Source organism: Urocitellus parryii, chromosome 5 (genome assembly GCF_045843805.1).
Source record: "Urocitellus parryii isolate mUroPar1 chromosome 5, mUroPar1.hap1, whole genome shotgun sequence".
NCBI classification, from domain to species: domain Eukaryota; kingdom Metazoa; phylum Chordata; class Mammalia; order Rodentia; family Sciuridae; genus Urocitellus; species Urocitellus parryii.
Window position 1 is genome coordinate 89,566,461 of NC_135535.1, and position 26,010 is coordinate 89,592,470.

Sequence of the window (26,010 nt, forward strand, 5' to 3'; positions counted from 1 at the left end):
AAAGAAGGACAGAGAAAAAGAAAAAAAAATGACTGAAATTCAAACCTTTTACTTTCCACTTCCTTTACCATCACCATCATCAATGAACCCCCACCTTGTGGACAACTGGCATAGCCTTCTTTTATCGCTTATTGTTTCTTGCCTCCCTAAAATTATTCTTTCTACAGCAGCCACAGTCAATTAGGTTTGTCATGTTACTACCACATGCTTAAATCTATCTGGTGCCCAAATGTTTTCTTTCAATGAAATCAATAGATGATTCACACTGATAGGCCTACTAGGATACAAGGTAATGTAAAATGAAGAATTCTTTTAGAATCTAGAAAGATTCTTTTACAATTGAAGCGAAAGTCAATAATTCTGTCTTAATATTCTTAGCAAGAGGAGAAAATATGGAATCTAGATGTCAGAAGAATCAGAGGCAAAATCATTATTAATTACAGCATCAAATTATCACAATAATCCTAAAGAATATGCATTATTAAATAATTAAGTAACAAGATATGAACTTGGGTCCCAGATACATTGTGAAAAATATGTATATCATTAGGTGTCTTTATAGTGCAGTATATACGAAAGTGGTTCAAAAAGTCATACTCACTTCACAAGCAGCATGACAAATGAGGCGGATCCCAATGCAGTGCAAACAGAACTTATGACTTGTGTAGTTAAATAGAAGTAATATTTTTTTTTACAATTATCATCTCTTGGGCATTCACCCAAACTGGCTGAATAATTTGTGTTCTGGAAATTAGACCCTTCGATACAAGTACAGTTATGAAAGACCTAAAAAACAGTTTTGAAACATTACAGAAAACATTTAAAATATGACAATGCTATAGATGCCTTTCATTATATTTAAAGAGATCTTATCCATTCAAACTAAAATATTTACCATTTTTAAAAAATTCTAAAAATACAGTTGCAGAATACAGTCAAAATAGTTTCCTGGATTTTTTTTTTCTATATAAGAAAATGCAATTCACAGTTGACAATATCTACAAAGTGTCCCTGATAAAAGGATTACACTAGAGAATATAGAAATGTAATAGTTTTTGGAGGGGCCAAAAATTGAAACTAGAGTTACCTATAAGAATGAGAAAAGCCCAAGGGAAATGAAGCCAGGCAGAAGTGCTGAATTCTGTTTTGATAAGCAAAATTGACATCCAAAAGTATAGTGACAGATAATAAAATAGAAGATATTATGGCCAGAAAGATTCAACACAATGGAATGTACTAACAGTTGGAGCACAGAAAGAGAATGATTAGAAATATTTTCTTTTAGAAACTTGATCATGCAAGTCATTTTCATAGATAGGTTGCTTTAAAAAATTCTTTCTAATTCTAGGCTAAACTAAAGTTTAAAAGAAGTTAACCTTGAATCTACTGCTAAGTTCAATAAAGGAAGAACTGAGGAATAATTTGAATCCATACTTGCATGATTCAACAAGCTTTACTTTCCTGGGCTTTTACTTTGTTACTTGTTTTTCAACTAGGAATAAAATTGGAGAACTCCTCTACTTAGCAACTATATTAACCAATGAAACAAAACTTTGATATAAATATCCTTACTTCAGAAGAGATGGGACAACTAAAAAACTCTTCTAAAATAAAAAGTTAATTAAAAGTAAAGAGAGAGGTGTTATTATTACTAAGAAATTAGGAGAAGACCTTGGTAGTAATTTTTAAAAGGGAAGATAATGTGACCATGGTAGGTAGACAGAACTCTCTTGAGTTTTCTGATATGCCTTCTCCAGGCTTTACCAAATGGACAAAATAAGACCATGGGTTCAATGGGTGCCCTCTCAGTGAAAGGCACTGTAGCCACAAATGTGAAATGTAGGATTCTAAGGATGGTCTTTGAGCCATATTTGTCCAAGTTTCTTAAGTTGTGGCCCAGCTTCAGAGAATCTAGAGTACTTAATTCTTCAAAGTTTTTCATGCCTTTCCATCATGTAATTAGAATTGTAAGTGAGAGAATGGTGAAAAAAATTGAAAACCAGCCACAGATATGGCAGAAAGCAATGATCATAGTTGGTTATATTGCTTATGTTGGTGATAAGAAAAGGGCCCAGGAGATGATTCTTCATATTGGTGAGATGTTGAGTAGATTGGAGGTATGAGAAATTTCACAAATGATCTCCAACTATTGAGGAATTGCCCAGAGTGCTGGGCAGAACCCATAGCTCACATGGAAGGGAATGTTTTGAGCCTTTGGTTTTGGGGAACTCCTAATTAGAAGATAAGAAATGGGCAATCAATGAGCATGAAACCATGATTATTTCTCGGAAAGTCAAAAGGATAGTGAGTCCAGAGTTAAACTCATCAGAATCTATATACAAAATTGTATAGAGATTATTGTTCTAGTAAGGTAGGTAGTGCTGAAAAATGAGCTGGTCAGGACTTTCCCCTAACTTCTGAAAAGTAAAGTGATTCTAACTTAACAGAAATCATTGCTTCAGTAAAATGAGATGCTTCCTAGGGACCCTAAATGCATTCATATTCCAGAAAGGTCATATTCTTACAATCTCAGGGCAAAAACAGTAAGATAATCTCAAATTAGAATTCACATAACAGATAAAGCTGATTGTGTTCCAAGCAGGATTGTATATGAAGTTTTGTTCACACAGGCATCAGAAAGACAGATAATACTGGAATCTTTTTCTTATATCTTTTGTTAAGTCTAATCTGTGATTTTGATTAAGAATAGGAGAGAAAGTTAAAAATTAATACTCACTATAGACTTTTTCTGGCCACTTGAAGATGTGCATCCTGCTAGACAAGGTGAAATGTAAGTTATTCCATTGTCCCCACAGATGGGTTCCCATTGATCTCCATCACAATTGCAGTCTGAGTTGCAATAAGAATGTGGTACATCTATATGAGATGCCACTGGATTAATTCTGGAAATACATGATAAACATATATCAGAAAGAGAGAGAAAAGAAGAGGAGGAAGGAGGAGGAAGTAAAGAAGATGAGGAGGAGGGGAAGGGAAGTGGCAGAGAAGACAAAGGAGGAAAGAGAACAAGAAAAAAGAAATTAGAGAGTGAGGTTTTCTTTTCCTTTTTTTTTTAAATTAGAGAGAGTTAAAGGGACTATGCCAAAGCAGCACAGTTGTTGCTGCTGTTGTTTTAATGCTCATTCACTTTTTCACCCTCCATCTCTATCAAGACATGATTTATGACCTAGAAAAAGTAAAACTTAAAAAAGAAACCAGAAAGAATATGTGGCAAAGAATACTTAGGCAAAAAATCTTGGTATTCCAATCAGGAAATTTCATATTAGATGAATCATTTCATTTTCCTTAAACTTGATTTTTCTTCAGTAAGATAATAGCATTAAACTGAGATTCCTCCCGGCTCACTGCAGGACTCCATACATGCTATTTAAGAAGGTTGAATTTTTTTAAAGAAAATCTATATTTTAACTTTATAAGGGAAGAATTCTTTGTGGTCAAAGCAGAACCAGTAAGGATCAATTTTGAGAAGTAAAAAAATAATAAAATCAGTTGTGAAAGACTAGAAAAGCTCTATATATTTTTAAAATGAAGTTATAACATGCTTTATAATTTAATATATAATAAGGTATAAATTATAAAATGTATAACGTGACTATAGTTTTAAAATACATATTTATATAATTGATTTCTACTTACAGATTTTAGAAATTACTCTTTTGTTTTTATAAAAATCTTGATAATAATTGAGGACATTCATTTTAAAGGAGGCAATCAATAAAATTATGGAGAACACTACCATCTTTCAAATACTAACTTTACCTTGCAGTCCTGTCCTGCTCAGTGATGTTTTAGTCAACAATGGACTACACATACGAAGGTGGTACATGATTTTACCACCTAGTGATGCTACGAGTGTCTTGGACTGTGTTTACACAATGATAAAATAGACCAATGACACATTTCTAAAAACTTATATTTGACTATACTTTGACAACCCATGACTATACTTGCTCCATTAAACTGGCTTTAGGATAAAGCCTGTCCTCATAACCAGGGAGCCCTGGGACCTAAATGTGTAATGTACAGTCAGTCTGAGGTTGTTGTGTGACTCCAAGCAAGGAACAGTTTCTCTAGGTCACAATAAAGGAAGAGATAAAAGCAGGTTTGATTGCATGATCCATAAGTTTCCTTTACTTTTGAAATTCAAAGCTCTAGGTGCACTGTATTTTGTTTTGCCATAATGGTAGGTATTGGTGGATGGGAACGATTGGCAGTCAAGATTAGGAGCAGGTAGAAATATAATTCAAGATTATTTTGCCAAGCCTCCTAGAATGGTATGATGTTTAGCTAAGGAAACATGGAAAAATTTGATGAATTAAAATTGGCACTTCAGAGATCCAGACTTTGAAAACTCAGAACCAACAGTAAGTAGCACAAATGTGCATGGTTACTCAACTATGATCCAAGGATCTTTGTTGCTTGGATGTGAACCTTTCTAATCTTAAATTGTTAGTTATATTCATGAGGTGGTAAGTCTGCATAGGAATTTTTCTCCTGATTTGGAGTGGGCTGAAGTACTAAGAATACTTGACATAGTATGATAATAATAGCAAAGGTTCTCCAACATTTAATATGCAATTATATGTAGGATAAATAGTAATTCTACTTAGAATGAAAACACCACCAGAAGACACAGTTTTAGCTTACAGAAAGCAAGAATTCAGTACAATGTAAAGAAGTGTTCTCTTTTTCAGTTTGTTGAACATCAAAATGTAATGTAGATAAAGGTTGCTAAGTCACTTTTGGAGAATGTCATTTGTATTACACTCAAAATCCATCCAAGTTGGTAGTGGTTAAGACTAACTATTTTGGAGCCAAAAATCCTCAAATTTGATCCAGTGAGAGTAAGTGAGATCAAGTTAAGACATTGCTAGTCATATAATCTGTATGTCTCCAAGCCTTACTTTCCACATCTATAAAAATGGAAATAAAAGTATCCATCCTCCATTGTAAGTATCCCATAAATTATAATTACTATTATAATTACAACCTATGTAGTTTTTCTTTAAGAAATATCTTAAGAAATATACATTTTAAGAATTTCTAAGTTGAAATTTCTCTCAACTAAAAAAAAAGTTTAACTAAAACTTCTTTCTTCTCTATTTTCCTCAGTCTTTTCATTGGATAGTTAACACATTATGCAGTTGATATAGTGATATATACAAACCCATCATAGGTCAAGGTTAGGCCGGCAATCGATTTGTTTTCACAAAGTAGACCAAATTTTAACAGAAGAAACAAGAAAGATATGAAATAAGTAGAAAATGAAAATTTGGCAATTCCAATCAAGGTCAATTTGAGTTTTTTAATGATATATCCTCCTAAAAACATTCCTGTTGCCACAGCTGGTAAGGTTATGAGTCCTAGAAATAAAAGAAAAATTATAATTACATAAATACGCTTTTAATATGTCTTTATATATGAAACACATTGTATAACAACCAAATTCATCCCATCCCATTACTTCTTAAGGGGAAGGGTGACAGGCAAAATGGAAAGAGAGGGCAAGTTTATCATTTGGGAGAGACAAAAATAATTGTTTCCTGCCAAAGATGAGGATTTGGTCTCCTCAGTATTAAAAAGCAATGATTGATAATATTTGTGTGTCTGAACTGAGAATTTCTATGAGGGACTTCCCCCACCCCTAGAAAACAATAACAATATACCATTTTTCTGCTTGTGAAACTTTGATCCTATCATCTAAAATCCTTTACATCTTACAGAATGAAGAATTCTAGCCCTCAAAACCCACTCCAATATTTCCCAGTGATTTAGAATTAAATACTGAAATTAATATCTTATCTATTCATAAACTCATGAATAAATAGGTAGGTCTATTATATATAGTATTAAAAATGGTTGATCCCTCTTTTAACTTTTTTATTCCATTGTCCAGTACAAGCTATTTAAGATGAAGACTCCTTCAACAAAAAGTTTAGTTTAGGTTACTGGGAGTCAAAACTTAACAGCGTTTACAATGCTTTGGGGAATTCATTTTCAAATCATCATTTTCTTTGTTACTTATGATCCAGTTTTATACCACTTGATAAATTTTAAATTCATCAAACAACTACTGAATATCTACAATGTTTTCACAATACTGGAGTTGTGGAAAGAATAATATTAGAAAACATTTCCTCAGCAAGTAGGTCTTATAGGTCATTGAAAACAGATAAACAGAAAATACTCTTTAAAATATGATATTTATTTTGAATTGTGCATATTTTGGTGGTGCATTTAAATTGTTTCTCATTTTGGAACCATCAATGTCCTGGTTTTCATAAGTAATTAAATCCTGATTTCAGAGTCCATAAATTACAGACTGTATGATTGTGCTACAAAATGGTTTGTCTCAATATCTCATCACAAAATTACAAGATCTAATTATTCAGGTACCATGTCTAAATGTTCCATTTATATACACCTTTTCCTTTAGGAGCTATATAACATGAGATGCAACTTTTAGTGCAATAAAGTAAAGATATCAGATTAACAAATTTAATAAAGCTTGAGAGAGAATAAATAGAAATTATTTACTAAAATATAAAGTTACATTCACAATAAAATGTCACTTGAAATACACTGATTAGTAGTACACAATCCATCAAGCAAATAGGTAAAAAATTTGTCTTACCCAACAAAATATTAGCCTGAGATGCTGATTGACCATATTGTTGTTCTGCGTATTTGAATGCAAAAGTAAAAAAACCAATAAAGCCACTTATCTGTAGCAATGTCAAAATCAAGAATATAACATAGAGGTGATTGGTAAGGAGGATTTTCAAAGACTGGAAAAGACCTTAAAATTATGAAAATAAAGAAAATATTACAATACAACTTAAATATATACTAATCTTTTATACTACATAAGATTGAACATTACTTAAACACATAATAAATAAGTAACAGTAGACTGGTATCCTACTGTCATAAGTTATTTATTTGTTTTTGGGTGGTCCTGAGATCAAAACCACAGCCTCATACATGCTACACAAGAACTCTGCTAGTGAGATTCATCTGTAGCCCTCAACAGTTTTTAAAAACATAATCCTTCAATATTTCCAGAACATACATTAATATTTATTTGTTTAGTTCATTTTATCCCCCTACCCAAAATTAAATCATACATGCATGCTTTTTTGTAATTTGCTTTGTTAACTTAATATTTGGTTATTCTGGGCACTTTACGAATATATTACATATTTATTTGTTTGTTCATTTAACAAATATTTGGTTTTCAATTCAGTTAGGTACTAGCCAATACATTAAGTGTTCAAGTAAGAATATACATGCAATGTCTCTTATTTATCAGCATTTAATAATATAATTATTATATTAACAATATCATTAATTATTCAACAGAAATTTAAATGATAGCATAATCCAAAACTTCACAAAAATAAGGTTCAAAAATATTAAATATCAATTTAGTATGAGAATTCAAACATCTTGTTACCTGGTATACAGCTTTTCTATCATAAAATACTGACTCAGTAAATCTAGAAATATCTTAAATAGAACCTTAGTTCTACTTAAGAACATGAATCATGTGTCTAAAGATACAAGGAGAACCAGGATACAATGATGTTGTGTCTCACGTGATATTATGACAGGAATCACAAAACTTCTGCATACAATGAGGTGTGTAACAAAGTTATAACTTTTATCCATGGCAGAATTTATGGGATATACATCTGTGATTACCAGATCAACTAGCAATTAACAGTAGTTAAAGGGAGAAAGAACTACATAGGAAAGCAATAGGAAGTTTCCGAGTCAAGTAAGACCAAACCAGACATTGTTATTGAGAAATAGATGACATGGTCTTTAAAAGACCTTGCCGTTTATGTGTTTAAGATTTCCAATGGATATGATCATTGATATGAACTAAGATTTCCATCTAATGTCAAGTAAAAAAATAATTTTATATACTTTTTATAAGAAGAAAAGAGAATCATGGCAAAGGGCACAAAGAGAAAAAAGAAGAGGGCATTTTTTTTTAACCAGGAATGAACAGCATTTAAAATGATTAGGCCAAAATACTAAACTTCTCTCTTTAGCATTCCCCAGATCAGAAAGACCATCACTGATTTGTGAGGCATTCTAAATGAGCTGTGACCTTTGATTAAAAGCAACACGAGGCTATAAATTCATCAAATCAATTGTATTTTGGAGGTGACTGAGAACATAGTTGACATCTTGACTGAACTTCCACACAATCATGATCCAATAAGTATCTTTAATAAATGGATCAATAAGTAATTCAAGTGGCATTAAGCTGATTGCCTCAGAAAGCAATTGTTTTCTTTGGGGCTGTTCTCAATTTTTACACACTGTTTTCTTTGAACTGAAATCTTGCTTTCTTTCCTTCAAACCAATCAACCTTAGTTCTACTTAAGAACATGTAGAATAAATACAACAGTTTTCCTTCTGACCTTGTATTTTTAGTTTTTTATTCTATTCCTGCTAGGTACAAAATTAAGGTCCTCTTTAACTATTTGGGTCACTATCCTACAAACACAGTCATAATTATAGCTGTAATTGTCCTATTTTTAAAATTTTTATATATTTATTTATATTTAGTTGTAGTTGGACACAATACCTTTATTTTATTTATTTTATTTTTATGTGGTACTGAGGATTGAACCCAGGACCTCGCATGTGCTGGGCGAGCACTCTACCACTGAGCCACAACCCCAGCCTATTTAAATAATTGCCCTATTTCGGCAGCTTTATTATCCTCTCTGTTCTTTTTTGAGGGAAAGCAGTCAAACTAGTTTCTATAAGTTTAGACAATCTGTGGATGTTTATGGATTTGATCTGGTAGAGTTAGAAGCAGCCTGTGCAAATGAAAATTTTCTGGATATGCTGTCAATGTGCCTGTTAAGTTTTAAAGACTTCTAACTCAGAGGTGTGCTGGGATAATAATGAATAATGAACTTTAGGAAGCAAGGCCTGATTTATAGTATTTCTCAATTCCAAGGGATAAATTCTCCTGCTATGGCCAATTCAAGCTACCAATGTAGTTGAAAATTTAACAATGGTTCATGAGCCAACACAACCTGGCTCCAGCATACCATTTGTTGTTAGGTCAGAGTGATGGAAAGAAAGAAATAAAAAATGGTAAGTGGAAGAATTGATGGCAGAAAGAATTGGGGCTATCCTTGAGAATTTGTAATTCCATTTCAATGTCAATTTGAAAAGGTGTCCAAGGGTTTAGGCATTGCGTTGTTTGGATTTTAGTATTTCACCATTTCCTTCCAATCTGAAAATTGCTGTCAACATTTCATTGTTTCAACTATTTTTCTTTGACTGTTGGACCATTCTCTTGGTTATTACTTCTCCGTGGTTGTCTACAAGCCCCCAGAATTTATGTTTGAAAGGGAAGACTTGTTATGAAATAGTAGAGGATCCTAATCCATATTACTGACTCCAATGATTTCAATTATTACTGTTTCTACTTCATTTTTTTAACATCTTGATGAGCATTTTTAATACAATTACCAAGAAAAAAAATTAGTCTAATCACCAGTCAGAAATCTTTTCTAAGTTCCTTCTCCTTACTCCATGTCTCCACCTGAGAATAGTTAAGTTTAACCAAACCAAAGTACTTAAGGCTGTTAATGCAATTGTCTGAATAATTCTCATTATTAAGTAAATTATTGGAAATAATTATGAATTTTTGGAAAATGAAGGCAATGTCCAATCACTAGGACACAGTCTAGTGCTTAGAATCATTTGCTAAATAAATGAATGAGTGCATTAATGAAATAGTATAAAAATTTTATCTTACTCATGGGCTACTCTACATAATTTCAAATAAATATATTGTCTTTGGTTTACAAAGAACAGATATTTTAGCCTTTGGCTGTAATCTCCATGCTAATGGCCACAAATCTGATCCTATTCAGTTTTTCATATGCTCAGGAAGTATTTACTAATTTTAATAGGAGTTCAGAAAAATAACTTAGCTAGATTAGATGTATAAGAAAAATAACTCCATATGATTTAGATATGAATTATTACTTTGGAATATTCACTCTTACCTTTCATTGAAATTGATAATTCCAAATTGACAAGGAGTGTGAAATACTTACCATCTGTATTTATAGTAGTCTTTATCTCACGGTTGGTCAAATTAGCTGTTTGAGTCCTTTCTTCATTTGTTTTGAGTACATGCAAAGATGCTGAAACTTTCCTTTCTTTCTTTGATTTATATGGATTTTTGTGTAGAAAAAAGAATGGTATGGAAGAAATAATGGATAAGAGTCCAGACATAAGGAAACTAAGCCACCAAGCACCAACCCAGCGAGAGTCCGTGGGAGTTATTCTGATGCTGCCTAAAATAAATAAAAGAACCCAGTAAAAATAATTTTGAAATATAATAATATCTAAGCAATAACAACAATGATTGCTGTCCTCCATAGACAAAGAAAGTAAACTGTATTTCATCAATTCAAAGATGCTGTTTTCTTCTTTTCATATTTTTTGATCTCAGAAACTGGGATAAGTCTAATATTTAATGACATCTTACAATTGCTGTTATCCATGAATCAGTTATGGGACTATTTTCATAGCCTGAGCTTGTGTAAACATGATGGCTTTTTTGATGATATGACTGCAAAACTGCCAACATTGCATATCTAAGTGTGCAAATGACTTAAAAAACATGGAAGGAATATGAATGCTCATTGCCATCTGAAAATATCTAGGGATACCACCTGCTGAGGTCAAGAAAGCACCAATAATGAAAGTTAAAGTAGTTTTCAATAAATTCTCATAGCCAATAGAAGAGCTTTTCTCCCCTGCCCAGAAACTTGTATTTATAACTTTTTTTCACAGCACAGAGCATAAAATTGGTGAAAAAAATACAGACAATGAAAATCTGAATTTAAAAGTAACCCAGAAAATTTGTACTCTACATGTTAGAAATAATTCAACCTTTTTATTTCAATTATGTGTTTCTTTAAGGCATGCATAAAGATTATATGTTAAAAGTATATATCAAGTATAAATGAAGAACTTCAGTAAATATAAGATGAGCAGTCTAAGTATTAAGAAAGGATACATAAGATTATCAGCAAAATGACAAAATGGGAAGCCATAAATTCCCATACACTAACACACTGATTCAATAGCATTATACAGATCAATTCCATTTTTGAGAAATCCAGAAACTTGTTGAGAAGCACCAGTACCCCAAGTAAATAATATATTAGCCACAATGAAACCAGTAGGAAAATTGGAAACCCCATTTCTTTATCATTCCCAACTCAGTATAATCCCATAAGATCAGGAAGAATTAGCAGTTTGAACTAGTTTGTGGATACTTGCTGCAACTCTTCTGCTTGTCACAGAGTGAATGGGAACAGAAAGGGTTGGACTATACATCCATATTTCTACTTTTCCTGATCAAGGGATTGAAGGGATTGAGTCCAAAACCAAGCAGCAGCAGCTATTCTCATATTCAACAAAGCAGATTCCAAGCAAAAAAAATAATTAGAAAGGTCAAATAGGGTCACTTTACACTGGTAAAGGGGAAAACACAACAAGAAGATAAAAAGGATAGTAAATATTTATGCCTTAAACATTGGTGCATCTAATTAAATAAACACAAACAAACAAAAAAACTTCTTGACATAGGACTCTGACCACAATAATACTAATAATTTCAAAACACTTTTCCTCCAATAGATAGGCCATCCAGACACCAAATTAGTAAAAATACTCAAGATCTAAACAATACCATAAATCAAATGGCTCTGACATCTATAGAATATTTCATCCAATAATAGCTAAATTCACTTTCTTCTCAGTTGTTCATGAAACGTCTCCAAAATATACAATATTTTAGGCCACAAAGCAAGTTTGAACAAATACAAAAAAATGATAATGTTCCTTGCATTTTACCAGATCAAAATGGAATGAAGTTGGAAATAAACAGCAAGAAAAATTATGAAAATCACATAAACACATGAGACTGAAAAATATACTTTTGAATGAGGAATGGATCATAGAAGACATGAAAAAGAAATTTAAAAATTCTTGGAGTCAAACAAGAATAGTGACACAATGTACCCAAATCTGGGACACTGTGAAAGCAGTTCTAAGAGGCAAGCTTACAGCATTAAGTGCCTACATAAGAAACAAACAATACCTCTCAAATAAAAGTCTAATATCATGTCTCAATGACCTAGAAAGGCAGAAACAAATTATTTCTAAACAGTAAGAAGAAAGGAAATAATAAATATCAGAACAAAAATTAATGAAATGAAGAATAAAAAAAGACAAAGGATTGATGTAGTAAATATTGAAAAGATAAACAAGATTGATAAAACTTTAACCAAAATAACCAAAAGAAAATGAGAGAAGAGTCAAGTCAACACAATTAGAGATGAAAATAGAGATGCTGCCACAGACATTCCTGAAATCCAGAGGGTCACTGGGATTGAAAATTTATATTCCAATAAATTAGAAAATCTATAAGATATTGATAAAGTTCTAGATATATGTGACCTACCCCAATTGAACCAATAGAACATAGAAACCTAAACAGACCAATATCAAGCAATGAGCCTTCCAAAAAAGTAAAACCTTGGAAATACATGGATTCTCAGCTGAATTCTACCAGGCCTTTAAGGAAGAACTAATAGCAATTCTCCTCAAATTATTCCATGAAATAAAAAGAGAGGGAAATTCATTCTATGAAGCTAAGTATCACCCTGATACCAAAAACCAGATAATGATACCTCAAAGAAAGAAAGCTGTAGACGAATATCAATGATGAACATATACAGAAAGGCATGTAATAAAATATTAGCAATCTGCATTCAAAAACACAATAAGATTGTACACCATGACCAAATTGGTTTCATCCCTGGGATTTAAAGTTGGTTCAATATATACATGTCAATAAATGTAATTCATTATAGATATATTATTAAGGACAAAAGCCACATAATAATTTTGTGATGAAGAAGAAACCTTCAACAAAATCAAGCACCCATTTATATGAAAAACACTTGAAGAAACTAGGGTACAAAGAACTGACCTCAACACCATTAAGGCTATATATGACAAAGCCAACATCATTGCAGAATGGGGAAAAACTGAAAGCATGTTTTCTAAAATCAGAAACAAGACAGGGAGGTCCTCTATCACCACTCCTATTCAATATAGTATTTGGAACTCTAAGCAGAGCAATTAGGCAAGAGAAGGCAAATAAAGGTATATGAATAGGAAAGGAAGAAGTCAAACTATGTGGGTTGATGATACAATCCTATAAAGAACCACCAGAAGGATTTTAGAGCTGATAAAGAAATTCAGCAAAGTTATAGTATGCAAGATTAACATTCAAAAATCAAGAACCTTCCTATACTCTAATAATGAACCTGCTAAGAAAGAAATTGGGAAAAGAATTCCATTCACTGTAGCCTAAAACAAAACAAAACAAAAATGGGAAGAATCTGACCAAGAAGGTAAAAAATCTCTACAATGCATTTTATAGAACATCACAAAAGAAAATTGAAGGAGACTTTAGAAGACTGAAACATCTCCCATGTTTTTGAATAGGCAGAACTAATATCGTCAAAATGGCCATATTATCAAAAGCAATTTACAGATTCAATGCAATCCCTACTCAAATACCAGTGATATTCTTCATAGAAGTAGAAAAAAATCATATGGAAGATTATCCCAAACAATTCTAAGCAATAATAGTAATTCTGGAAACATCATAATACCTGATCTGAAATTATACTACATGGCCATGGTAACAAAAATAAGATAGTATTGGCAATATAAACAAACATAAAGCCAATAGAATGGAATGGAAGACACACGGACAAATCTATATAGATAAACTTGTCTGATCTTTGACAAAGGTGCCAAAAGCATACATGGAAGAAAAGATAGCATTTTAAACAAAGGGTGCTGACAATACTAGATTTCCATATTTAGAAGACTTAAACTATATCCCTATCTCTCACCCTGCATAGCAATAAATTTAATGAGAATTAGACAAGAAACATGTCAAGGGCTAGAAGAAAACTTAGGGTCAACTCTCCTACAATGCACAGGCATCAATATCCTTAATAGAATCCTAAAGTTCAAGAAATAAACCCAAGAACTAATATATGGGATGGCAACAAAATAAAAAGCTTCTGCATAACAAAGGAAACAAGAGCATGAGGAGAGACCCTGCAGAATGGGAAGAAATCTTTGCCAGCCAGTCTTTTGATAGGGGAGTAACATCCAGAATATATAAAGAACTCAAAATCTTAACACCAAAAAAAAAAAAAACCACAACAAATAACCCAATCAATAAATTGGCAAATTACCTGAATAGATACTTTTAAAAGAAGAAATATAAATAGCCAACAAATATATAAAAATTGTTCAGTATTCTTAGCAATCAGGGAAATAAAAATCAAAAGTACACTGAGATTTTATCTCACTCTAGTTATACAAATGACAATAAATTCTAGTGAGGACATGAGGAAAATTGTACACTTATACACTGTTTTGCGGACTGCAAATAAGTAACACCTCTTTGGAAATCAGTATAGAGATTCTTCAAAAGATTAGGAACAGAACTACCATATGACCATAATACCAAGATTGGTTTTTATCCAAAAGAACTGAAATCAGCATATTATAGCAGTAGATGCAATCAGATGTTTATAGTAGTACAATTCACAATGCCAAATTATGGATTCAGTCTAAGTGTCTGTCAACAGATGAATGGTTAAAGAAAATGTGGTATATGTACACTATGAAGTTCTACTCAGCCATAAAGAAGAATGAAATTATGCTGTTTGCTGGTAAATGAATGGAACGGGAGAATACCATACCTAGAGAAATAAGCCAGATTCTGAAATTCAAGTATCAGATGTTCTCTCTCATGTGGAAGCTGGATAGAGGGGAAAAAAAGAATAAAAAAGACTCATAAAAATAAAAGGTAAACCAAGAGAAGAGAGGAAGGGGATTGAGTGGGAGAGAGGATATACAAATATACCACAATAAATCATATGTGTGTGTATATTCATATATATATATATGTGTGTGTGTGTGTGTGTGTGTGTGTGTGTGTGCACTAATTAAAATAATAATACAAATTATACCAGCAGAATAGAGCAATGGGAGCAGGGATAGAGATGAGGGAATAAAAGGGGAGGTTCCAGGGAATGAGTTTGATTAAATTATGTTATATAAATGTATGATATGACTTTAATGAGTCCCACTCTTATGTGTAATTATAATTCATCATTAAAAATGAAAACAAGAGAAAAGCTAAAGGAATTCTTCAACTTGAAACAAAAGGACACTAAACACCAACATGATAGTAAAAAATGTCTATCACTCATGTTCTTATGTATGTACATTTACATGTGTGTACACATATAAACATCTACACACACAATATATATGTACATATGTAGACACAAAATACTACATTACTGAAATGGTAGTGGGTAAATCACTTTTAATTCCAGAATAAATGTTAGAAGACAAAGGCATTAAAATAATACACCTAAAATATGTTAATAGATAGTATAAATAGATTGTGACATCATTAAAATAAAGTATGTGGATAAGTAGTAAAATCATAGTTTTATATGCATTTGAAGTTACTATAAGCTTAAAATAAACTTACAAGTGTAAGATATTTTATATAAGTTTCATGATAGCCAGAAAAATATTTATAGGAATTATAAAAAAGAAAAAAAATGAACCAATGCATATAAACCCCAAAATCAACAAATCAGCAAGAAAAGTGAAGAAATGAGGGACAAAAATACCATAATGTAAGCAGAAAACAATTAACAAAGTAATAATTGTAAATTCATTCTTATTAGTTATTACTTGAAATATGAATAGATTAAACTCACCAACCAAAAGACATAGGGTGGCTGAATGGATAAAATAAGACATAGCTACATGTTGTCTATCAGAAAGTCAGATTTAAGGACCCATATAGGCTGACAATGAAGGGCTAGAAGGAGACATTCAGGGCACATGTTATGGAATGGGGTAACTATGTAAAAGAAACCTGTTTTCTCTGATAGGTAGAAGCTAACCAGTAATAAAGTGGGGAGGTGAGGATAAGAATAAAAGTGCAGTAGAGAATGGGAGTGGAGGGCAGGGAGGGAGATAAGCAAAGGAAAGTCAGAGGAATGAATCTGACATAGTTTCCTATGTGCATATATTAAAACAATATAGTGAATCCCACTACCAGATACATACGTAAGAATGGGATATTCAGTGGAATAAGATACATTCCATGTTTATATGATTATATCAAAATGAATTCTGCTGTCATATATAACTCAAAAGAACTAATAAAAAGTGTGTTTTATATTAAAAAACTCATAAATAAGTAAAAATGAATATTTTATTAAACATGTTTATTAATTAATATTTATTTATGACAATAATGTACTGACTAAATTAAAATAAATTAAATGTAAATCAAAATAAAATCAAATAAACCTGTAAGTCAAAAATTGTCTCAAGAGGTCAATTTACCAGGAAAATTAAACAATTATAAACATACATATACCCAATATTGGAGTACCAAAATATATAAGGTAAACACTGACAGAACAAGGGAGAAACAGACAGGAATGCAGCAGGACACCTCAATACTACATTTTCCACTTACCAATAGAATAACCAGAGAGAATATCAGTATGGAAACAGAGGACTTTAACAACAGTATAGAACAATTGGAACTTGCAGGCAAGTAGAAAACACTCTATCGGATAATAGCAGAATACAAATTCTTCTTAAGCCTAAATGAACATTCTCTAAAACAGACCACATATATGTCAGGCCATTAAACAAGAGTTAATGAATTTTTAAAGATTGAAATGATTCCCAAACCAATTATCTTTTCCTCCTGCAATGGAATATAGTTAGATATTAATAGCATAAGGAAAACTGAAAAATTCACAAATATGCAGATATTAAACAATACACTTTGGAACAATTGGTTGCAGAAAAAAAATCTAAAGAGAAATTAGAAAACACTTTGAGACATACAAAACTGAAAACATAATATACATGGGATGCAGCAAGAACAGTATCAAGAGAGAAATTTATAATGTCTACCTCATTAGAGTAAATTTTATTCTTGTAATCTGAGATAGAGGTTGTTTTCTTTAATTTATGGTCACTAGCAGAATCTGGCATATTGCTGACTCTCAATAAAACTAATAAAATTTAAGTTGTTATATTAATAATAAATAAACAGCCAATAAAAGTAAAAATAGACAAGTGGGACTCCATCAAACTGAAAAGCTTCTGTACAGCAAAGAAAATAGTGAAGAGTGAGAAAGCAACCTATAGATAGAAGGAGATATTTGTAAGCTATATCTGACAAGGAGTAATTTTCAAAATATACAAGGAAATCCTACAATTCAATAACAAAATAATAACTTGATTTTTAAAATGGGCTACAGTGTTAAATTAATGTTTCTCCAAAGAAAATGTACAAATGTTTGACAATATGTGAAAAGATGCTAAATGTCATTTACTCTCAGGGAAATGCAAATCTAAAGCACAATGGGATATCACTTTACTCTCATTAAAACACCTGTTATAGAGACAACACCAAGAATATCAAACAAATGTGTCCTAACGATGTGGAGATATCAGGAACTTTCTACCTTGTTGGTAGAAAGCAAATGGAGTAGGCACCATGAAAAACAGTATGAGAGTTCCTTGAAGAATTATTGAACTGCCACATGCTCATCCCATTTCTGGATATATATCCTAAAGAAAAGTAGGATCTCAAAGAGATATTTGGACTTACATGTTCATTGTGGTATTATTAACAATAGTCTGGATGTGGAAACTAACTAATGCCATCAATGGATGGATAAAAAAGCATAACACACAATAGAATATTATTCAATCTTAAAAGAAAATTCTGCAATATCTGAATAGCATAATTGAGCTTTGAGGGCATTATGCTAAGAAACAAATCAGTAATAGGACACATATTGTATGATGACATTTACATGATGCATTTAAAAAAGTCAAATTCAGAGAGTGGAATGGTGATTTCCAGGGGCTCTGGGAAGGGGAAATAAGGAGTTGCTAGTTAATGGGTATAAAATTTCAGTTATGCAAGATGAGATCTGGTGTATAACATTGCACTCATAGTTAACAATACTATGTTGTACTTTTAAAAAAATCTATTAAGATCTCATGTTAAGTATCCTTACCATAATAAAACAAAAATAATTTTAAAAGTATATGTGTATACACATACTCCATAGAATTTTTTTTAAATATGGAATGCTTCACAAATTTTCATGTCATTCTTGTGCAGGGGCCATGCTAATCTTCCCTATGTCATTTCAATTTTAGTATATGTGCTGCCAACGTGAGTACCACCCCCAAAGGAGTTCAAAGCACAATTTAATACCATATTCTTTGACCTACAAAAATGTCATTAACATGAGCAAATATTGTCTTGACGATTATCTTAAGTTGTAAAAATAAATTATTTTCAAGTATGCACAGATCTGGGTTTAAAATTTATTTACATAATCATAATTTTTCATAATCAACCACTCAGATAGACTTCTGTAAATGATTGGTTACATCAGTGACTTTATCCATATAAGTAAGTACAGAAATATATGATAAATATTTTTTCTTACTCAACATCTGTCAAATATGTGATTTTGGTTAATTTTCTATTTCTCTCATTGGCCTACTATAAAATAGAAAAAAAGTCATATCCTTCATATCCTAAGTAGATCTGGCCTGCCAAACTGTTTTCTTTAATTTACATACCATATTAAAAATCAAAAAAATATAGATGGATTTGCCCAGAAACCAATCAAAATACCTTGTCAATGATAGAATCAAATTTCTACATTAAAAGAATAGTACAGATGGCTTGGGATAGATGGTGAGGGCAATAAATCCCCACCAACTCTAACCAGTCTGCCCACCACATCCTAACTTCCTATACCAAAAACCTGTGTCTCTTTATTCATTTACATTATGTTTGGCTCCTGTAGGTATTAGAGTTTGCCAAGTATACTTTGTAATAAGTTCACTTTACACTAATTACTAAAAAAAGATACAATAAGGTCTGAATATTCAGTTATATAAATTGAATAAGCATGAATCCTAAAATGTTTATGAATATTTATAAATATTAGGGGGATTTAAAAAAACTGTCATCTTAAAGAACTTCACAACTTATTTCTGTACTCTTAGTGATAAAAACAATAATGAGCTTGGAAGTGAATAAGTAAAATTGAACAGAACATGAGCCAACTCTAAGTCATGTATTTAAAATAGAAGACATGAAACATTTCATCAGCTACTTGCTTTAGTCTTGTATTAGCAAACACTTTCAAGTTTGTGCCTACTGTTAGCCTACTGTGATATCTAGTGCATTTTGGAAGTAAATCTTTTGATCTCCTTAGAATGATCTACTGAAGTCCTGATGAGATAAAAAATTGAATATGTTTGTTCACAGGCACTAATTATTTGTATGTTAAACAACTACCATTCTGTCATTTTCTAAAAGAGATGACAGGGGGGTTGGGATGTAGCTCAGTGTTATAGTATTTGCCTAGCTTGTGTGAGGTCCTGTGTTCAGCACACAAAAAAAATCACTAAAAGGGATGTCAAGTAAGTACAGAAATGTCTATGGCTTGTTGTCATAGAGCCTACAATACAGGCATGCTATTGATGATGAATAGGGTCACTTAACCTTACTTTGGGCCAACAGAAGGTGATGACATTAGGACTTCTCTAAAGAAAAGCCACATTTTGGATGAAATTTTAAGAACCATACAAATGGAAAAATGAGAAAACCTTTTCCAAGTACAGGGAAGGGTATTATTACCGGGCACTTTGAGATCCTGCAATTAATGTGACATGGCTAGTATATGGGGTATATATTAGAGAAGAAATGGAGAGGTAAAAAGCAAAATGATTAAAAAAAAAAGAAAGAAAGAAAGAAGAGAAAAAAAGAAGTCACAAACAGCCATTTATCTCATTCTAGGGAATTTGACTTCAATCCTTAAGTCCAATGTGAAATCACTGAAGGAACTTAAACAAGGGACGACATGGATCAGATTTGTTTAGAAAGATAATTCTGGAATCATTATGCCTAAGAACAGGCGAGACCAGAGGCAAAGAGTTCAGATGAAAGGTTATTCAGTAATTCGGTCAGTAATTGAATTAAGGTTAGGTTATTTATGAAGAGAGGGAACATAGGAAATATAATGGGTGTAGAGGTAAGACAATGAGCCAGATTTGGACACGTTGAGTTTTAGGTGTTTATAAGACATCTAAGAAGGAAAAAAAAATGAGCGAGTACTAAAAAAAGTGTAAATTTTTAAAAGTTGTAAAAAAAGTATCCATTAGAAGTACATTGGATAGAAACTAATTGTGTTTCATAAATAATAAAAGTCAGATTACAATCGAAAAGTAGATGGGAGGTAATATGTGAGACATTTACATTTAGATTATTTCTTCCAGGTGCTTGGCTCTAAAGGAAAATAGAAAAACGCAAAATCAGCTAAAAGGTTGTTTGATGGATAAAGAATATTGTATGTGTAAAAAAAGATGGGAGAGACTTGAGTGTGCTTTCTTAAGGAAAAGAGACAGTGGCGATGGTGGGTAGAAGGTGCAGATTGGACCAGGTAAAGTGGTTGATGGAATCAGATCTTGGAAGACATGGAAAGAGTATCCAAACCACAGGTGAATCTATTAATACCATCTGAAGATGGAGGCCTTTCCCACTGAATTGGGGAAAACAGGATGAAGATACAAGATGAAGGTACAAGAGCTTGAAGTTCCCATACCTTCCACATTATTTCTCCTAATTATGAAGTAAAGCATGCTCTGAGAGTGAAGAGGAAGGTCACAGATGCCACTTATTCCTTCATTCGTTTATTCCACAAGCACTTATTGGATGTTGCCATATGCCAAGCCTTCTGCCAGGGCCAGGACACGAGGCCGGACCAAAGTTCTCAGTAAGAGTCCTTTAAACTACTCCAGCTATAAGTCAAACCAGCAGTCTCTATGGCAGCTTCAGCAAAGCAACCTATAAGTTGTGCACTTCAACATCCAAACCACCAACAACCAAAAAACGAAATTGACTCGACTGGGTGGTCAGTTCTGGGAGAGGAATATTTTAAGTTTGTTTTGGATCACATCATATAAAATAAGATTGTTTACATTTTTCTCATTTTATACTTAGTCGTAAAAGCTTGGTATACATAGGAGCTGAATTTTACTTTCATTATAATTACTAATGTGCTTTTTCCTATTTATTACCTTTAAAAAATAGTAAGCAAATAATATTAAAAGAGTAAATTTAATAATTTGGCAGAATGGTATCAGGCTTTTGAAAGAAATTATCATGTTACCTTGTTGTGACTGTACTTACTTAGATCTACGTAGCCAATGTCCACATACATTTTTGCAAACACAGATCCCATTACAAAGCCAATGATTGGACCAATCATTGATATTGCCTGCAACCCACCTGAAATACGATGAAACAATTTTATCAGATTCTAAGAATACATGGTTCCTGTTCAATATGTTTTTAAAAGTAACATTACACAACACATTTATCTAAACAATTTTTTTAGTTAAAAGAATTAATTTAGTGACACTATTATTTCAAGGATAAATCCAGGCAAAATAATCATTCAATTTCATGTTTTCTGTACATTACCTATGTAAACAGAAGAATGTCCTTCTTTAGCAAAATCATCAATATAAGAAATCCCCAGTGGCACGATAGGAGTTTCTCCTATTCCACGAAGCATGTTACCCATTAGAACATATATCCACATGTATGATGATTCCTTTTCACAACCTTGGCAGACGAGAAGGTTTTATTTTAAATATTAACTTCAGCATTTCTATCAGAAACTGAACTACTTTAAACAATTAAATATTACTGTGGGGATTTGTTTTTTGTTTTGTTTTGTTTTTTGCTTTTTTTCTAATTTTAAGCGATTTATATTCACTTTGTAAAGTTTGAAATACAAACAAACAAACAAAAAACCCAAACACAAATACACACACATAAAAAAGTAAAAATTAGCTGCGATCCCACTATACAGATAAAATCAATTCTGATGTTTGTTATATACCTTCCATACTTCAGGATAATATAAAAATATGCATAATATGCATCATAGACTTAAGTATCCAATTCATATTATAATCTGTGTATACAATTAACACTATATTATGGCACTTCTCCTATTTAGCTTGCTCTGTGTTGTCATTCATATCAGGATCTCAATGATAGCACAGTACTGTGTTAAATAACAGCTTCATAAGTAATTTAGTCAATGCTATATTTTTAAATTGTAAAATATTTCTTATTTTTATTCTGTTAAATATGGATGCTTTGGCTATAACTATAAATAAGACTTTGTGCCCATTCCTATTTCCTTAAGTTTAATCGATAACAGTAGGATGAGTGTGAAGTATATTTTTGTTCTTGAATGCATAGTGAAAATTAACCTCCAGAGTTACAAATTTATATACTCTTAACAATACTAAAAATCTAAAATCATTTTCCTTCCTCCCACTTCATTTATCTATTAATATTTTCCTATCTAATATTTAAAAACTTTAGTGTTATTATTTGTAATTATAATTTGTGTAAATTATAATTTATAGTAGATAAAAATATTTAATTGGCATAATAATTTACATATCCATAAAGAGCAAGTTTCTATTTTTTTCACATACTTAGGCCAGTTCCTATTGTTTTATTTCAAATGTAGATGTTCTTTGCCAATTTTCTACTGGCATTTTCCTCTTTTCTAAAAGGTCTTTATATTTAATACATATTAACATGATGATTTTTGTCTGTATGTAAAGGTCAAAACTTTTTCCTATTTTTTAATTAATTTTGCCAATAAGTATCACATTTTAATAGATATAAGTAATTTTTCATAAATTTTAGAATCGTTTTCACTGTCATTATTAATTCTTACCTCCTTCCGTTATCTCGGGTTGTGTTCCAGTGAGTGATAAAGTTTGATTAACCAAACAGGTTAATGTTGAATTCTCTGATAGATTAATATGGGCATCAGTAGAATACTTGTAACTGTAAGAATATCAGGACATAAATATTTGTTCATCTACTGAATATTTTTATTTTTCCCAAAAACACAAAGAAATTTTACCCTGTTTGTGTCTGCCTTTTCTCCAAATTACCAGAATCCTCTACTTCAATTTTATGACCTGTATTTTAGAAGAGATTATGGGTGAATGTGAAGTGGGAGTGTCCACTCAGAAAAGTCATTCCTCGATGTCAGTCCTGGACTGATTGTATTCTGGTCAATACTGTATTCTGGTTTCACCTTTTTGTTTTTTAAACTCCTAACTATAAACTTTCCGATAATTTACAATGACATTTGATAAACTTTACAGCAGTGTTTTCTAAATCAATCTAAAATGCATGCCAGTTCATCTACATTTTCTATTAATAACCTGTTATTCTTTCACACACACATAAACACACTCTCCCTCTCTTTCTAATTCCCATCTCTGAAAAACTTAAAAACAATTATAATGCACCTCAATTTGATAAGAGAAAACTTCTTAGGAACAACAGAGATAGAGTTAGAATAGGGACAAATTCTGATCCTCCAAACATTAAGGTACCCTGTAACTCTGTGGGCAGCCTAATGTATGTCAAGCATTGTGCTCAGCTGCAAAAACGTAGAAATGAAACAACAGCTTTTGTACTTAAGGACTTTCACACTAAGATAGACAGATATGATAAATGATATAAGTTTCATACTCAAGGTTCTGAGTTGTCATAAAGGAAAAAGGGATGATCAGAGTTGCTTGAAAGTGGAAAATAGAGTGGATTGAAGAAGATCTCACCATGAAGATGACATGGGAGAAGAATATTAATGAGGAATAGGAGCTTAATAGACAAAGTAGGAAAAGTGTTCAAAGGTATTGGAAGAGTATATGCAAAATTATGATATATTATGGACATTTAGTGAACTGCAGCTTTAGAATGTGGTCCTCAATGATGGGGAGCAGCAGAAGATCAATCTGGGAAGATAACAACCAAATAAGTGAGCACCATGCGTGTGCAAATAACTATAGGTATGAACCCACAGGCAAGGGGCTTTTAATATTTTGACTGTCACTACCAATAAGAAATGCATTTTACATTATAACCACAATACACACGCATGCACACACACACACTCACAAATGTATGTACAGGTAAAATGTAAGTTTCTCAGAAAAGTATTTATCCCCATCTACATTGTACTTATTTTATTCTGGCCTATGGGGAAAATGTTAATTTCAATAATCTGAATTGCTTTATTGGTACAGAATCTGAAGTTTGAAAAACTGCTCTAGGAAATCGAGTTTTAAATAGGAGTAAAATCATTAAATACACATTTTAAAGTATTGAATATGAGTTAGAAGAGATGAAATTGGAAGCAAAGTCCAGACCAGAGAATGAAGCCTCAGCTAGGTAAGGACAGTGGAGCAGTCCAACTTTGACAGACTGGAGATAAAAAAGGAAGATTTGGGTGATTACCGGGTATCCATGTTTCAGTAAATAGACAGCCTAGGACAAGATCCTTGGTTTTAAGTTCCTTTTGCGTAAAGGAATCATTATGAAAGAATGAATGTGAAAAATCTGAACTGGTCTTGGAAAAAATGATGAATTCAGTTCTGAATATATGGATGGAAAAGGCCTGTGGGACAGGAAGTTGGAAATATCCACAAGCATACAGATCTTGAGTACTAGAAAATGTCAGCATATATTGATGACAGTTTTATTTAAAGCATATATTCCATCAATCATGTAGAATGAAAAGTTAAAAAGACTAATGGTGGAGCTTAAGAGGTACTGAAATTATGATGTTAGCCATGAAAGAAAATGACAGGCATGTTAAAAAAGAGCCCTAATATCCAGAGTATACAAAGAACTCAAAAAATTAAACAATAAGAAAACAAATAACCCAATCAACAAATGGGCCAAGGACCTGAACAGACACTTCTCAGAGGAGGACATACAATCAATCAACAAGTACATGAAAAAATGCTCACCATCTCTAGCAGAGAAATGCAAATCAAAACCACCCTAAGATACCATCTCACTCCAGTAAGATTGGCAGCCATTATGAAGTCAAACAACAACAAGTGCTGGCGAGGATGTGGGGAAAAGGGTACACTTGTACATTGCTGGTGGGACTGCAAATTGGTGCAGCCAATTTGGAAAGCAGTATGGGGATTCCTTGGAAAGCTGGGAATGGAACCACCATTTGACCCAGCTATTCCCTTTCTTGGACTATTCCCTAAAGACCTTAAAAGAGCATACTATAGGGATACTGCTACAACGAGCAGCATAATTCACAATAGCTAGACTGTGGAACCAACCTAGATGCCCTTCAATAGATGAATGGATAAAAAAAAAATGTGGCATTTATACACAATGGAGTACTACTCAGCACTAAAAAATGACAAAATCATGGCATTTGCAGGGAAATGGATGGCACTAGAGCAGATTATGCTAAGTGAAGCTAGCCAATCCCTAAAAAACAAATGCCAAATGTCATCTTTGATATAAGGAGAGCAACTAAGAACAGAGCAGGGAGGAAGAGCATGAGAAGAAGATCACCATTAAACAGGGACAAGAGGGGAGAGGGAAAGGGAGAGAGAAGGGAAATTGCATGGTAAAGGAAGGAGACTTTCATTGTTATACAAAATTACATATAAGAGGAAGTGAGGGGAAAGGGGAAAAAAAACAAGAGAGAGAAATGAATTACAGTAGATGGAGTAGAGAGAGAAGATGAGAGGGGAGGGGGGATAGTAGAGGATAGGAAAGGCAGCAGAATCATCAGACACTAGTATGGCAGTATGTAAAAAAGTGGATGTGTAACCGATGTGAATCTGCAATCTGTATACTGGGTAAAAATGGGAGTTCATAACCCACTTGAATCA

General features: G+C 32.3%; 1 protein-coding gene and 1 non-coding gene across 2 annotated transcripts in view; both read right to left on the bottom strand.

Moving 5' to 3' along the window:
- The window catches only part of Slco1b3 (solute carrier organic anion transporter family member 1B3), a 78,394-nt gene that overhangs the window by 16,615 nt on the left and 35,769 nt on the right, over positions 1-26,010 (bottom strand). The window contains exons 5-12 of the mRNA XM_026391932.2: positions 23,025-23,137; positions 21,743-21,886; positions 21,449-21,547; positions 10,119-10,361; positions 6,656-6,820; positions 5,189-5,384; positions 2,738-2,903; positions 602-786 (exon numbers count right to left, since the gene is read on the bottom strand). Coding sequence (XP_026247717.1) covers positions 602-786; positions 2,738-2,903; positions 5,189-5,384; positions 6,656-6,820; positions 10,119-10,361; positions 21,449-21,547; positions 21,743-21,886; positions 23,025-23,137 — 1,311 coding nt within the window. The remainder of the gene's footprint in view (positions 1-601; positions 787-2,737; positions 2,904-5,188; positions 5,385-6,655; positions 6,821-10,118; positions 10,362-21,448; positions 21,548-21,742; positions 21,887-23,024; positions 23,138-26,010) is intronic.
- On the bottom strand, positions 18,314-18,420 carry LOC113185039 (U6 spliceosomal RNA). Its single transcript, XR_003301087.2, has one exon. It is a non-coding gene; the product is annotated as a U6 spliceosomal RNA (small nuclear RNA).